Raw genomic sequence first — 16366 nt, forward strand, 5'->3', positions numbered from 1 at the left:
ATGCGCACTCAAAACAGCTGCGCAAGAGGATGGGTTTGGGGTGGCTTGCCAGAATAAAGGATAAAGGAAGAATATTCAACAGCTACGGTGGTGCTGGCTGACTGCAGACAAAAAAAAGGATCTTGTACATTTGTGTGATAAAACAGATTTGTTTTGAAGAAATATTAAAGCTATTCATTGATGTGATACCCTAGAAATGGAACCTAGTGAAAAGGACTAGAGAAACTAATTTTAAAAAGGGCTTAACCTGAAAACGTACCTCTCAGGTCTGCAGGTAGCCATACTAGTCTGAGAAGACTAGCACATGCAGAAAAGTTTGAGAAGCATAAGCATCATGCACATAGCCAGGATGAGCCTCTGAACTTCATGAACAAAGGGATTCTTAAGCTTCATTTTGCACCATAACATAAGCGCATACAAAAGACTGTAATTAATAAATCACACTCTCTGAATCAGAAGTACTTTCCGAGAGCCGTTTCTCAGGAATATTAAAGCGCTTGCCTCTGAATCACAGTGGTTACTGGGAATTGTGCTGGATAATCAGAGAAGAAACAAGTTCTTTCATATTTCCACAAGTGGGGATATAATTTTTTGGCTGCAAGAAAAAAGAAAGCCAGTTTCATAACTATTGCAACAATTAGAGGCAATGCTCCGAACTCACCTCAGAACCTGGTACCTGGTGGTACAACCTGCCCTCTGGAAAAACACCCTTTAGAAAAGACAACAGTTTCAAAGAGTTTTCTAATGAATCTGTCTAAGCAAGGAAGCTGTTAGCTTCTTTCGTCTTCATGAGAAGGCCGTTATGGTTGATACACGTTAGTATCCTGCCCTTTGCCAACACTGCCCGAGGCTCTAGAGACACGTAAGGCAACAACCTCCTCCACCATCAGGAAGCTGACAGACAGGACTCGGAGGCACCTTACGTTATACTGATTTGGCCTGGTAGGGTCTTGGGGATGCAAATTGCCTAGATGAATTCCTAATGATTGCCACCAAATACCTCTTTTTGGGTTTAGAAATTTGTTTTGTATTTGCTTTGGTTTTTTTGCCTTATGTTCTTAACTAAGGTTTCTTTTGGTTTATTTCTACCCATTCACTAACTCCCACAAGCAGATGGTTGCAAATCAGAAAGGCTTATGTGTGAATGGAGTAGCAAAGTGTGACAAACATATCATTCCTCAGTATTCAGCAACTTCAATGGCATTTGTGAATATGAAGATGATTAGAAAACCTAGGGAAGTATCTCTGTCAGTAGCTATTCATGCCTTTCACTGATCCACTTACCCTTTGAGAAACTGAAATAGTTACCAAGAAACAGCTAAAGAAAATAATAAAAGCAAAACAATACCAGCATAAATAAAATAATACACAGCATGCTATCAGCCTTTTCTTCCTCAGCTGTTTCCCACATCCCTTTACCTCTTTGTGCTTTGGGGCTCTTTATGTGATGAAGTGAAATTGCTCTTACATATCTAATTCAACACACCGGCTGAATACATTTGTGATTTCTGTTTTTAAAGAGCTGCACAATTCAGCTGTTGCCTGTTACAGGAGCCACTGTTGTCCATTTACTGACGTGCATATTTTCTGAAGAGACGTTTCAAAACGTCCTTCCCTCCGTACTGCCCATTTGCTTCACCAAAATTTAGCTTTTAGGTTCCCAGAAGTTCCTTGCAGGCAGCAGTTAATGACAATGAAAAAACTTCACCAGCACTGATGCACTCTTTCAGGGACAGAAAATATCTGCCATTTTAAAGGAGATCAAGTGGAGGCACCCGGGGAACAATGCTCATGTTCTCAAAGGTGTCCTCTACACTTCACGAACTTGAGTGTCCATCCTGTGACAGCCTGGGGGACAGCTCTTTGAAAGCACTGAGTAACACAGAAATCCAACTCTAAAGACTAAGTGCTCTACAACATGCCAAGACACCTAAAATGAGCTGCATCCAAAAATCAGAAGCTTAAATTTTCAAAGTCCACCCCACAACACTTCCTCAGAGTCACCCAGAAATTCAGTGTCCCTCTCTTCACTCTGGACCAAGTACCTTAACCATGTTTCAACGCACTTCCTACAATACACCATCAATTATAGGAGCACTTCTCCAAAACTTCTCCTAGAGAAGCTGGCAGCTCACGGCTTAGACAGGTGCACTCTGCACTGGGTCAAAAACTGGCTGGGCGGCCGGGCCCAGAGAGTTGTGGTGAATGGAGTTCAATCCAGTCGGCGGCCGGTCACGAGCGGTGTTCCCCAGGGCTCAGTTGTGGGGCCAGTCTTGTTCAATACCTTTATCAATGATCTGGACGAGGGGATCGAGTGCACCCTCAGTAAGTTTGCAGACGACACCAAGTTGGGCGGCAGTGTTGATCTGCTCGAGGGTAGGAAGGCTCTGCAGAGGGACCTGGACAGGCTGGATCAATGGGCCGAGGCCAACTGTATGAGATTCAACAAGGCCAAGTGCCGGGTCCTGCACTTCGGCCACAACAACCCCATGCAACGCTCCAGGCTTGGGGAAGAGTGGCTGGAAAGCTGCCTGGCGGAAAAGGACCTGGGGGTGCTGGTTGACAGCTGGCTGAACATGAGCTGGCAGTGTGCCCAGGTGGCCAAGAAGGCCAATGGCATCATGGCCTGTATCAGAAATAGTGTGGCCAGCAGGAGTAGGGAAGTGATCGTGCCCCTGTACTCGGCACTGGTGAGGCCGCACCTCGAATACTGTGTTCAGTTTCGGGCCCCTCACTACAAGAAGGACGTTGAGGTGTTAGAGCGTGTCCACAGAAGGGCAACGAGGCTGGTGAGGGGTCTGGAGAACAAGTCTTATGAGGAGTGGCTGAGGGAACTGGGGTTGTTTAGCCTGGAGAAAAGGAGGCTGAGGAGAGACCTCATCGCTCTCTACAACTACCTGAAAGGAGGTTGTAGCGAGGTGGGTGTCGGTCTCTTCTCCCAAGTAACTGGCGAAAGGACGAGAGGAAATGGCCTCAAGTTGCGCCAGGGGAGGTTTAGATTGGACGTGAGGAAAAATTTCTTTACTGAAAGAGTGGTTAAACATTGGAACAGGCTGCCCAGGGAAGTGGTTGAGTCACCATCCCTGGAGGTATTTAAAAGACGTGTAGATGAGGCGCTTAGGGACATGGTTTAGTAGGCATGGTGGTGTTGGGTTGACGGTTGGACTCAATGATCTTAGAGGACTTTTCAACCTTAATGATTCTATGATTCTATCACAACAGAGCGGCACCACCCAACAGATGGAACTGGGACCCACAACATGAGAGCAACACAACACCGTGCTAGATGTGAACACAGGAACCAAACATCTACACGGGAGAAACCAGGAGGTTAGACAGGATCTCCTCGGAGGCAAGTCCGAGTCACTTGCTGGGGAGGGAAATAGCCTGGGGATCCCACCAGGTGAGAGCACACAGGTCCTGGGTCACTCATGAAGGAGAGAGGAGATAGTCCTGGGACATCCTCCAAACTTTCACCCAGAGGGGATACTCCTAATCCCCAAGGACAGGAGTCTCAAAGCCATGGGAAAGGCAGAGAGAAGGCTGCCTCTCCAACCTGCCTATTCTTTAGCCTGCCATACAAGAAGAAGCCTTGAATGTGTGTTCAGGTTACACAGCACCTTCCCCTGCTGCCTACATGACAGGGATGGCCCAGAACCTGCTGTGCACGTGACAGTCTCGCTTCCAAATCTATGTGGCAGAGCTTACCAGAAACCCTTCCAAATGCTGGGGTTTGTCCTTTTCCTCAGCTATTGTGCAATTTATGAAGGATGGATGTCAATATTGCATGCTCACCCCCAGTGCATAAACTTCTTGCCAAGAAGCTCAGAGCCTTCTGAAATAGGAAGGCATAGTAGTATTTCCAAGATCACAAGCTCCTTGGTGGGGAACAAGGGGTAAGGGACTGAGCTCAACCATTATGCCCTCAGGCACCAGCTCAAAGTCCAGAAGGGGGAGAGGCACCAGCACGAATGAGAACGGAGCTTGTATTTGTCCAGACAGTTCTTCTTGCATATCCATGACGGTGTCATCATACAGAGCTTCATTTATATGTGAGATGGTTACCCTGGTCATTCTCCTTCTTGACAGAAAGGAGGTGAAGGAGAAGCGCTTAAAGCTCCCTGCTTACATGTAGCCTGGAAAAACAAAACCACCCAGCACATGTCCCCAGTTTGAACCATATGATTATGGATCAGACCTTTGAGCTGGTGTAAATCTACCTAGCTCTGATATTTAATGGGCCAGGGTGATTCATACCAGTTGAGGGATCTGGCACTCTCTCTCCTGTATCAATTCCAAACAGAGTCCATTTCAGTGGCTACCTAGAAAGCCATTTCTGGTCTGTCTCCAACCACCTGGGCAGAAGTTTTATTCATTAGACACTAAATTTATTTGTGCTGCCACCAGTTCATGGGCCACAAATCTCAGAATGTGCATATTTCATTTAATTTCTCTCCTGAGCCCTGTACAAAATGCAATGGGTTGCTATTCCTCCTAGCTTCTACTCATGCTGAGAATATTATTGTTTGATGCCAACAGCAAGCATTTCTGTGCTTTCTCTCTGTGAAAACACCCTCTCATTTTAAGTTAGACAACGAAGTTTTTCTGCTTATGTAACTAAATTTTATGATCAGATTAATCTTTTATGATACACTTCTACTAATACAGTTTACTGAATGAAGAGGTGAAGCAACGGGAAGATGCTGCCGTTGCCTTTGGAGCCTAGTTCACGGAGAGATCACGATAACAAAGAGGTGTTTATAATAACTCATAAATCTGCTTCTCCAAACCTCATAAACCTCCAAACCTGCTCTTGGATACAAGTACTGATGCTCATCATGAGTAATAACACCTCAGAGATTAAAAGACAATGAATAGGTAGAATATGCAACACAAGATTAATTTTGACTCATGCTGAGCCAGTTGGGAAAGTTCCACACAGTTCCCGCAGACTGAACCCCAGCACAGTCCCACTGACAAAAAGTCCAATTTTTAAAAGCCCACATTGTAGGTTTTCCACACTCACTTGGATATATTAAAAAAACCAAGATATATCACCTGCATTTTATGCTGTTGACCAGACAAACCCTATAGCCCACGGCTGACATTTTGGCAGTGAGGTGCTGGAACTAAGTGTCCCAGAAGAACACTAGAAAGTCTCCTTCCCTCGTTAGGAACGTGACAGAAAACAAGAATGTTCACCAGGACATTTTTTGATGCTATTGGGATTCATGAGAGAAATGGACAGAACAGCTTCACCTTTCTCTTTATGTGGATATTGCCTGTGCTGTTACTTGCAGAACTTGAAAAAAGACATTGCTCCTGCAATCTTGTCACACCACAATGGAGCAACAGTATGTGACAAAGAACACACACTGCAAGAACACATGCACAGATGAGGTTTATTAACTCTTACCTCCCAGTGAAGAAAATCATGCTTGCATTTAGCATATTGAGAACCCACCCAAGCATAACCTGTCAGCAGAGGAATGTTCATTTAGATCATCCTGCTGGCATCAGGGTTAGAGCAGAAAGATCTGATGTATGATGTATGTCCAACTAGTTACCCTCATTAAGCAATTAGACAACTCAAAATGCCCCCAAAAATGTACAGAGGAAACGCATAGCTACAGCAAACTGAATTCTCATTTTCTGCCTTCTCCAGGTGCGCTTAGGCTGGTAATCCAAAGAAATATGTTTGTGTGGTCTGCATGCGCCTGTTTGCAGCCTGATCTAACTTTGAAATTGGCCGGTGCTCTAAGCAGGCGGCTGGATCAGGTAACCTCTAGCAATCCCTTCCAGCCTGAATTATTCTAGGATTTGAGGTTGGAAATTAGAAGGTGCCTCGCAATCACAGGACTGATAGTTCTGAAATAACTTTCTAAAAAAAGTATGCAACTCGTTTGAAGAAGCAGTCTAATAATTTGTGAAACCAATCGTATAGCGAGGTTGCTTGCAAGGGATTAGACATTTGTACCATAAGGTTCCTTTCAATCCCACATTCTTAAACCCCCATAAGCTTTACCCTTACAGTTCTCCAGTTTAGAAAAACGCCGTCTTTGAAATCTGCAAGCACATCCAGGAGTTTGCCATGAATTATGCGTACTTCTTGAAAGATGTCTGCTTTATGCTTTGTTCTGACATATTTTGATCATGTTTTTTGTCACTACAACAGTTTGGAAATATTTTTTTATTTTTTGTTTAGATACATCCTACTGCACAGTTTCTATTCTCCAAATCAACTTCCCAACTCTTAGAATCATGTTTCTAATGTAAATATCACTTACAATTCATTCAAACTCATTCGTAACTTTTTTGCTATTATTCCATAATAATTTTTGCTTAACAGGAATTCTTGGCTTGTACTCCAGGACGTGAGCCCACATTTCAAATATGTACTTCAGCAAGTTTCTGAATCCACAAATATTGTCAGTTTGAATGCTTTAGAAGTTTTTAAAAACTAGTTGCTTTGTTTATTAATTCCGCTCAGTCACAGTGCATGTGTTATAATTGTATCACCAAATTTAAATATATTTTCTAAGCTTGCAACAACTGCAACCATCTCTATGAAACTCAGAAATAGGCACTGCCCACAGTTCATATATGCTTTGCTGGGTATTCCTTGTAGCTTTAAAATTAGCTAATTTACCAGTTAATAACAGTGAGGGACACCACCTTACCTGACAAAATGAGAAGCTCAATGATGTCTGCATCCCCCAGGAATGACGCAACGTGAAGAGGAGTTCGTTTCTCAGCATCCTGCAAAACCATAGATTGTCCAGTTATAAAACATGATCAATAACTGCAAGCGTTAGTGTTAAAGAGCAATAGATTTGTTTATAGTGTTTATTTGCCTATATGCATTTCTGTTTATAATCAGAAATGCAATCTCAACCAGTGAAAGAACAAAATTCAAGGTCTGAACAACACACTTCCTCCCAACAATCCTCAACTTTTTTATCAGTTGGTTCCACCAGACCTTGCAGAGCCACTGTCTTTACTCTGATATCCTGTTTACAGGTAGACCAAATCAAATCTAAAATTAGGAAAGATGTCATCCTTGGGTCTCTTTCAGAAACATTTTCCACTCTAAGTATTGCAGTGATGCAATTCAGATGCTTCTGGACACCAGAGTTTGTAATGCAGTTTGCATCAACAATATAACACCAGACTCTTCAGAAGGGTATCTCTGGAGAATGGTTTGGAACCACACACAAGGACAAGATGCAATCCTCTTAGTCTACAAAAGTTCTCCTACACCATTTAGCCTGGTTGTCTACAGCAGCCCAAAATGGGCTTGTACACCTTGATCGACCTTTAAACACAAATGAAGAAAATATTACCAGTCAGGTCTGTGTCTTTAAACTTAGAAGAATTGCTAACAATCATATATACAACTTCTGAAATACATCTACTTTTATTTGATTTCTGTAATTTTCAGCCTTAGGGAGTCACATTTTCAAGATTTTCTTTTCTAGCTTCAAGGGGTGTAAATACAGTGTTTACAAAAAAAACATTTCTTTTATTGCTTTATTCAGATGATTCCAGAACACAGGCCTTTAAAAGAAACTGATAAACATTGTAATATGGGCAACAAAAATCACAAGAACTGCTAATACTGCTAATCATGCTATTCGACCTGTTTCCAGTCCTAAATGTATTTCATTTCGGTTTCTTAACCTCTAATACAAAAAAAGTTCTAAGAGACTTATCAATCAAACTTATCAAATTACAACCTACCAGCATTAAATACTGTAAGCTGGTAGCAGATTCAACACTTCCTGCAAACGATACCAACACAGAAACCCCACTGGTATTTACACTCTACACTCTCTCCCTGAAACATGTCTCTGAGCCTGTCAAGTAAAATATCACTTTTAACATGCCCAAGAGGTCATCAACCGCAAGCTATTTTGGACTGTCTTCAAAGTATGCTGTAAATGTGGACAAATCACTGCAGCAGAACCATTTGTCATGTGAACGCTGAAAATTGTTTTCCAGCACTGCGAGGCACAGAGCCACTGGTCACCAGTATAAGTTACGTTTAATTTTTATATTTGTGTGTTTTTTCAAACATACGTGATGTATGTAGTCCTCAAATTCTGCTGCAGTGGGTTTTGACCTTACATATTGGGCATGCACACAAAACACTCAAAAGACAGATTATGTGACACCCTGGTTGTCACAGGTCAGAGGGAAAGACACCTTACAGAACTTCACCTCCTCACATGGTAGGCAAATTAAAGCAATATTAGGCAGTGTCCGTCCAGCAGTGTCTGCTCAGGAACCTAAACCACAAACTGGATTCTCTCCTATGCTCAGTTCCTAAAACATAATCCACCACGGACTAGCTTTTACAGGCTACTTGCGTGCATACGAGACCTTTCATAAGTATTGCTTCATATTACCTAACCTAAGGCTATCCATGGCAAAAAATATGCTAAGACTGATCAAACATTTGTACAAAAATAGAATCAGTTTGTTGGGGTTTTTTAGCTTGTTCATTTTAATGCATGAATCTCTCTTTAGTGCAATGTAGTATTTGTAATAGCTATCGTACCTGTCAGTGATAAATTTTGCCGCAGCTTCTTGCAACACAGCCAAGTCTGGCAACAGAACAGAGTAGTTTGAAGCTGAATGCTAACAATACAAGACCAAGCGATTTTCTGTATCAAGGAACCAAGGCTAGTCAGTGCTGTATTGATTATACATAATATTTTATACTAAACTGTAAATCTGATGGAAATTTGATAATTGAGGGAAGAAAGGACATGAAACAGAAAAGTAGAACTTTTATCCTTCTGTAACAGGAATAACTCTCTGTAAGTATTCTCAGCTTTTACTTTTTAAAATCAATGCAAAATCCTACCAAATTAAGTGAGAATCAAGTCTTCAGAGAAAGATGGGTTTAGTCGTGCAGCTGAATTTAAGCCTGATTTCTCCAAGAGGAAAAAACCCTAAAATTTCTCCATTTACCACAACCAGGCACAAATCAGAGTCCACCCTCCCATGAACTAGCAGACGACAAAACCCGATGTGTGGTATAGAAAATTGAAAACACACGAAAGAGCCCTACAGGCAACGTTCTCAGGAGTTTGGCAGGGAGAAGTCCGCTCACAACGCCTGCAGTTGAGCAACTCAATGGAGGAACATCCTCAAGTTCCTGTTTACATTCTGCACAAGGCTGACACAGAAACAGAGGAACTGGGGCATCTGCCTATCTGTCCAACCACACTCCTTGCGTCCTCCTCAAACCCATGTACCGCTTCAGCAAGACTTAAATAGCTCACTGGCTTTGCGTCTGGCCCACGCACTAACATCTATTCAGCTACAGATGTCCTTGTGGCATGATGGTAGTAAAGGGAGTACAAATAAGTAAATCAATAATGACCTAAAGACTGAAGGCTACAAACAGAGGGAGAGGAATAAAAAGAAAATTTGTCATTTCAGGTAAAGGTCTGGCAGTACCCCAAATCTGAACATACATTATCAAGGCAAGGAAAGGAGGTGGGGAGAAGAAATGACAACAGGATTACAAATAGCATGAAGATAAATAATCAGACCTGCTTCAAGTGCAGTTCTCAGAGGAACAAAAGGTCAGTAAGAGACAGTAGATAAGCTACACAATGGCTAGAAAATCATGCCGAGATGAGATAAACACTCTCGCCCCAAAACTGTATTAGTGACCTATATTAGTTCACAGAAAAGATGATGCTGCCTGTTAACATTATCTGTGCACTTTTTTTTTTTAAAGTACAGCTAAAGGAAATTAAGAATTAAAAAAAAAACAGGCAATCGAGGACAGAAGGCCTCAGCAAGAAAAACACCCAACACATGCTTAAACTGTTCAAGTGATCACAGTGACACTGATAAGGCCCTTCACAGGCTTAAAGTTAGGCTAGTCCTTAAGTGCTTTATTGGATCAGAGCCTTAGAGTACATGAAGATTAGCAGAACAGTGGCTCGGATGAATCATATCAGCATATGTAAAATATTCAGGCACATTAAGAAAAAGGCCAACAGTTTCTCCTCAACACAGCCTACATCTCAAAGGAGATAATGGATTTGAACTTTTATATCAACTGCAGCTGTTCAGATCAGAAGATGTTTGGGACAACGAAGTGCAACTGCTACAGAAAATAAATGTCTGTATCCTCTGTATGTCACCAAACTGTCTGAGCAGCCAACAGGAATAGTTCAGCGAAGAAAGAGTTAAGGCACTACCGAAACAGAGTTAATGAAGTTTGATTGGTAAGAAGTGTCTGGATTCCCAACACCTTCAAGGGCCAGCATCTTACCCGGGTGGCAGAATAAACTAAACTATATTAGAGGCACACGAAGGCCTACAACTTCCATTGATACCAGTCTAACCAAAACAATAACAGAAACAAACCTCCTGCTCATTAACTCCATTTACTGTTGTTACATCTGAGCACACCTTATTTAAACAGCACAAAGTAGCTGGTACCATTAAAAAACCCAAACATTCAGACACGACTTCAGGAAAATTAAATATTGGGAACTGGTTAGGAACTACTGAAGAGGCTAAAAGCAAATGAGCAGCTACTTCTTGGGCTATTTACAATCGTTCAGAGCCAAAAACTGTTGCTGTACAAAGAAAAGCTCTGCCGCTTCAGGATTTCCTCCCTTTCACAGATTCTTTTATTAAAGCATGTAATTCACAAAGCAAATGGAAATGCTTAACTGTGAGCACCAGCTGGGAGGTGAAAGTCAAGCTGTGTAACTTATGCCTGGTGCCCTTTCTTCTGCTATTACCAAGCACAGAAATTCCCGTCTGAAAACACAGATCCTGGTTGCAGCACTTCTCAACCCCACAGCCTTCAGTTTACAAAGAATTTTCTGGACTGAGTCTTTAATTGCCAAGTGCCCTTGAGGTGGAAGAGGCAAATACTCTGATCTTCTAGAGACAAAAAAAATTATCTTCCCTCTCCCCCCCATCTAACGCTTTCCTTCCACAAGGCTGACAGTAGCTTTCATGCTAGAAAAAGATAACTTGTAAAATTAATTACTAAGCCTAGATTGAGACTGTAGAAACTGTTATCCCAATTAATGGAAATATTTTAATGTTTATAGCAGTGAGTTTTCAATGTAAGGCTCAAAAGGTAGACTTAAGTAACTCCTCCATTTTTTTAAATGCAATATTGACTGGGGGGGATGGTGGGGGGGTGATGGCATGGGACCATACATCACTCGTGAGTTGATGGGAAAAGCAGATTTAGAAAATTCAAGTATTTCAGGCTGATGATGCTGCCTTTGAAGAAAATAAAGCAGCTACAGCCGAACCCTGCCATGAGCTTTTAATGGCCTATACGTCCTTACCGGTCTGAAACATTTTGAGGACACTGATAACATGAGTCACCAGCACCAGTATACTACCCACTAGTATACTAGCATGCTGTACAAAGCAACTTAGAATATTTCAGACTCTCAGTAAACTCCAGCAGAATCTTCTTCATAGCTCAAACATCTTCTTTATAAAATATAAAAAACTATGTTTATTTTCTAAAAGAAAAAATATTTATTCTAAATAAAAGTCATGCTGGTTACCTTGCATCGCAAACATCAATGCAATTTTATATTCAATTTCCTTACATAACTGAGAATTGTTCATAATTTCCTTCTGTAGAAAAAAGAATTCTCCATCATTTCCTATTTAAATTAACAGCATGTCAAACAGCACTACTAGAGGCTAAATACCCACTGAAAACACAGCTATTGCCTAGCACCAAACTGTCATACTGTGTCAAAGCAGAAGCCTTCCAAAGTTCTTGACTAAATCCTCCAGAAGACTTTCCAGCACAGCAGAACTACATCTAGAAGAGGAGCATTTTCTTCCAGGATAGCTTTATTCTCCTGCAAGGCTCCACAGTGCCAAAAAGAAAATCATCATTCCTTGGACGAGAGCAGAGACGAGGGTCTGGTGCCCAAGATTACTGAAATACCACATTACGGTCTCTCTTAGTCCCAAGTCAAAGTTGTCACTCCAAACTGAACGACAAGCTGTTTTTCACACTAGGTATCCCAAGCATGCAAAGCCTTTCAGACTCACAATCCTAAACGTTTGCGCACTTGTGCTCTCAAGCGCTCATACCACCTCAAAAAGCATGCTTAGCAATATTACAGAAATATATATAACTTTTGTGTGTGTGTGTGAAGACCTGGATAAAGCCTGAATCCTCCTAACAAAGGCAGTCCTGCAAATCTATGCCTTACCAAGTAGGATAATGAGAAAAAGAAGTAATAAACAGCATACATCCATGTCTCTCCATAAGGACTTCCTTCTTGCCCTCCTTATCCTGTAATAAACCACCCTCTAAATACATGGTCCTGCATGTAAGACCTTGCTATCTCTGCTGGTGCCACTGCCCCTTCCTCTGCAGACTTGCTCTGCAGCTAGAAACAGGCAGGCGATGCCCAGGGTCACTACACCTCGGCATGGCTCGACCCCATCCCCAGCCTGGCCCATCAGGAGTTACCGCAGCCCACCTAGATCTGCTGGCTCTGCAGCAGCTCTGCTTTAACGAAAACAAGCCAAATTCAGCCAAACAATTACCTTCTCCTAACCGATCTCGTTTTGGCGAAAGTGGGTGGGTGAGCATTTGCACAAGCAGCTCTTGACACCGACGAGCAGTGAGAAGAAGCAGCTTTTCCAGCTGGCAAAAGCATCGAGTAAAGAGGCTACGAGAATCAAGCTCAGAAGGCCGTATCAGCAAGCGTGCCCCAACAGCACAAACAGAAGCAACTAAGTTTTGGGAAAGCAGATGTTGCCTTCAACAGTCTCACTGGTGGGGTAAGATGGTATATTATTTACTTTCCCAAAAATATGAATGCAATAGAAGATATTCTGGGGACACCAAAGTTTTGCATATATTTTGTTTCTGAGGGTTCTATCCAAGAGAAAATGCAGGATTAGGGGATAAAGAGTAAAAACGGAGGGAAAGAAACTTCTGGTTTGGCTTGCAAACATCGCATTAGTTACGGGGAAGAATACTGGAACAGTTTTTTGCCTTTTTTGTTTGACTTTGAATATTTTGAAGGGATACTAAACTGGAAGACTGACATGAAAATGGAAATTTCACAGGAAGGATTTTGGTTTAGTAGAAAATCATGACATCGCACATAAGAACTGGACTCTGCAGAGGTAGGGTGCTGCACAGCTGCATGTATTACGAATCCCAGCTAACCAGGGGTTACCACTGGATCCAGAATAATCCCTAGATTCTGGGGGTCATTCCCTCACACTCTTCCCAAAATAAAAACAGCACCCAAAAAAATCCCCACCTACACACACATAGCACGATCACCCTGATATTTCTAAATGTACCAAACAGCAAGTGTAGAGGATGTCTACCTGAAACTAAGCTGGTGGTCTGGATGGTCCAACCCAATATCCCCAATGCCCTGGGAAAACCGGCTGCAGAACATTGGCCATAGGCAGACCACATTTCCCACGGAAATCGTGCGTATTCAGTGCTCAGTGGTAGAGAATCGCTCACCGCCAGCCAAGTGCAACGCTGTCCGTGCCCTCAGGGCGCAAAAGTAGCATCATGTTCTCCCAAAGCATAGCTAGGGACTGGAGAGGTCAAAGTGACAGTTACAGTGGCAGAATGAACTAAAACCACACCTCTAAGCCAAACAGTTACAGCTTTCACTTTGTTGCAAAACAGAAGTCACAATTATAGCAGCATCCAGAACGTAGCCATTTCCATCAACATACACTTCCCGGCTTGGAAAGACACTAATTATTTTACCAGACCAAAAAAAAAAAAAAAAGTAACCTTCTAAACGTCTGATTTGCTCTAAACCCTTTCCTCCGACATTAATTTTCTCTTAGGAAGGATGCATATACATCCCTAATTTTGCATAGTTTCTCCAAGTGCTTTTTTCTTCTGCCTTCCAAATACCTCTCTTGCTGCAGATTCCAAAAAACAATTTTTAGAACTTCAGAAATCCCCAAAGCTTGCTGCAAAAACAGAGTTTTATTTTGTTTCCCTGTCCTACCTATATTTGAACTATTCCAATATTAACACAGCTAACCAAAACGATCAACAAAGGACAAATCGCTGCCAAACAGTGTCAGAGTTTCCTCTCATGTGAGCCACCAAGCACTAGAGAAACGCTAACATGGAAGTAATTAAAAACACCCTTAAAATAGAAACGTAAGCACACGGTGCAGATTGCCAGCTCACAGCACAAGGGGGGAAAATGCTCTTTTGATCTTTCTTTAGTGACATTTTAAGCATTTGACACTTGTCTGCAATCACTATGCAGAACACAATCTTCAGAATCTGTGTTGACCGGTATTTTTCTAATTACTCCAAAGAACAGCTTTGGGTTTTGCTCCTGACAAAATAGGTGTTCAGGCAAAGCATTCTTGGATGGACTTTTAGCATCTAAACAGGATTCTGGGCAAGACCATTCAAGTTCAATGACTTTTTCTATTAAGTACTATGGTACTGATCTATAAAATACATATTCTTCATTTAATATCGCACCTGACAGTTGAGAGCATCTCCCTAGCGACCACCACTACCACACTTGCAGCCGAAGGATATAAAAACATTTGAGAAGCCTACAATAACCTTGTACGGGACATGCTATTTTGAAAAACCAACATGAAATACAGAGGAAATTTTAGGACTATCATGTTCATCTAGGTTGGGCTTTTTTTGTTTGGTTGGTTGGTTTTGGTTTTTTTCTTTGTTTTTTTAAGACCATCAGGGAAAACAAATAAGGAGGAAACTCAAAGGAGGTGATGCTTTAAGGAAGCACTTTTAGGAACTTATTTCAAGAAAACAACCAGGTACTGATAATCACAGGGAAAGCCTAACATCAACGTCGTCTTTGATCAGATTCCCCATTTAAAACAGCAGCAAGTCTTTCCTTCCACTTGACAGCAAACGGAGTGGAGCCCCAGTTAACCAGATTTGTAGGATCACTTCTCCAGTTCCTTTCGCAGCTCTGAACCAGATGGTTGGACCCCACTGCCTGCAAAAGCTGCAGTGCCAAGACTATACCAGACAAACTGCTGGAGGTAGCTATGAATAAACTGATGGCTTTATATCAGAGAAAGACATGAAGAAAAGGAAGGTTGATTCAATAGTCCAGGAAACACCTGGAAATCACCATTCTGCTTCTGCTTTATATTCTCACCACTTTCAGAGGCCACAGATTGTAGTCAGGACTGGCAGGGTTCATTTCTAACAGTACAGATTTAAGTTAAAATCAAAGAGGGAAAAAATCATCCCAACTTCTGCAAAAAGACCAAGTTCAAATGGAGATTTTTTTTCCCTGCCAAAACACTTTACTACTTGTTTACAGCTGCTTACCATTGTTCTCGCTAGAATAAGACAATCTGCAGAACAGCAATTCCTCCGTGGGCAAATCGTGGCCAAGATACTGCTTCCTTACTCTCACCGCTGAGACCTATAGTGAAGCTTTATTTCAAGTACAGTCAAATGCTGAATAACAACAGCTCCTGATCTTCATAAAAGGAAACTCTACAGAGAGTAAAAATATGCAGCTTTCAGCTGTTTTCATTCATTTTCTCAGTAAGAGAGGAAACAATGTCCCTGACTGACCTGCACATTTGGAATAATTACCATACCCTTAGAAAATTTAAAGTCACCTGCTGAAGATAATTATATTTCAGACTACTAATCAGGATTCCACTGAAGCCCCAAATCTCTAACTTCCAAGTGATTTCCATTCTGTTACGTGTTAATTATTAAGGACATGATTAATACTGTCATTGCAACAGTTCATAAGCACGGTGCTTACGTATCACAGGCACACAACATGCCAAGTCACATACCAAGGCGTTGACATCCTCAGTTTTGTAGATCAACATCCGTATCTCTTCTGGATCGCCACTGAAAATCGCTTGGACCAGTGGTGGCTGGAAAAAGAAAACAGAAGAAGCAGCGTTACAGGTTTGTTTGTTTTCTGTTTAAAAGGAGAGCATATTATTCCTGCTAACATTTACTAATGCTGCCCACAGACATTGTATGACCCCAGTAACAAATCACCAAGAGTATCTCATCAGTAAGAACTATCAGTTTGCTTGAGGATAAACTGAAATCATCAACATGTTTGTACATATAATGAGCGTGTGTGCGCACAAACAGGGACCCCCATTAGAATGGCAACCTTTGTCAACAACATACAATTAGCCCAGATGTTCTCCTTGGCATGTAAGGGGAAAACTAATTACATCAGATATTGCTGCATGCTTGCTGTTGGCACAGATTAATGGTCATGCAATACACATTTAGAAACAGAACATTATGCAGATAATGAATTTCTGGGCAATTACTAAACATCTTGTATCTTTTTACTGAATAAAT

The 16366-nt window shown here is 41.7% G+C and overlaps 1 protein-coding gene across 1 annotated transcript in view; it reads right to left on the bottom strand.

Moving 5' to 3' along the window:
* Positions 1-15915, bottom strand: part of ANKRD44 (ankyrin repeat domain 44) — a 76944-nt gene extending 61029 nt beyond the window's left edge. Inside the window, exons 1-2 of the mRNA XM_009332811.1 lie at positions 15835-15915; positions 6681-6759 (exon numbers count right to left, since the gene is read on the bottom strand). Of these exons, the coding sequence (XP_009331086.1) occupies positions 6681-6759; positions 15835-15870 (115 nt within the window). The 5' untranslated portion in view covers positions 15871-15915. The remainder of the gene's footprint in view (positions 1-6680; positions 6760-15834) is intronic.
* Positions 15916-16366: the final 451 nt, after the last annotated feature.

The sequence above is a fragment of the Pygoscelis adeliae genome, unplaced genomic scaffold, assembly GCF_000699105.1.
Source record: "Pygoscelis adeliae isolate BGI_AS28 unplaced genomic scaffold, ASM69910v1 Scaffold160, whole genome shotgun sequence".
Taxonomy (NCBI): Eukaryota; Metazoa; Chordata; class Aves; order Sphenisciformes; family Spheniscidae; genus Pygoscelis; species Pygoscelis adeliae.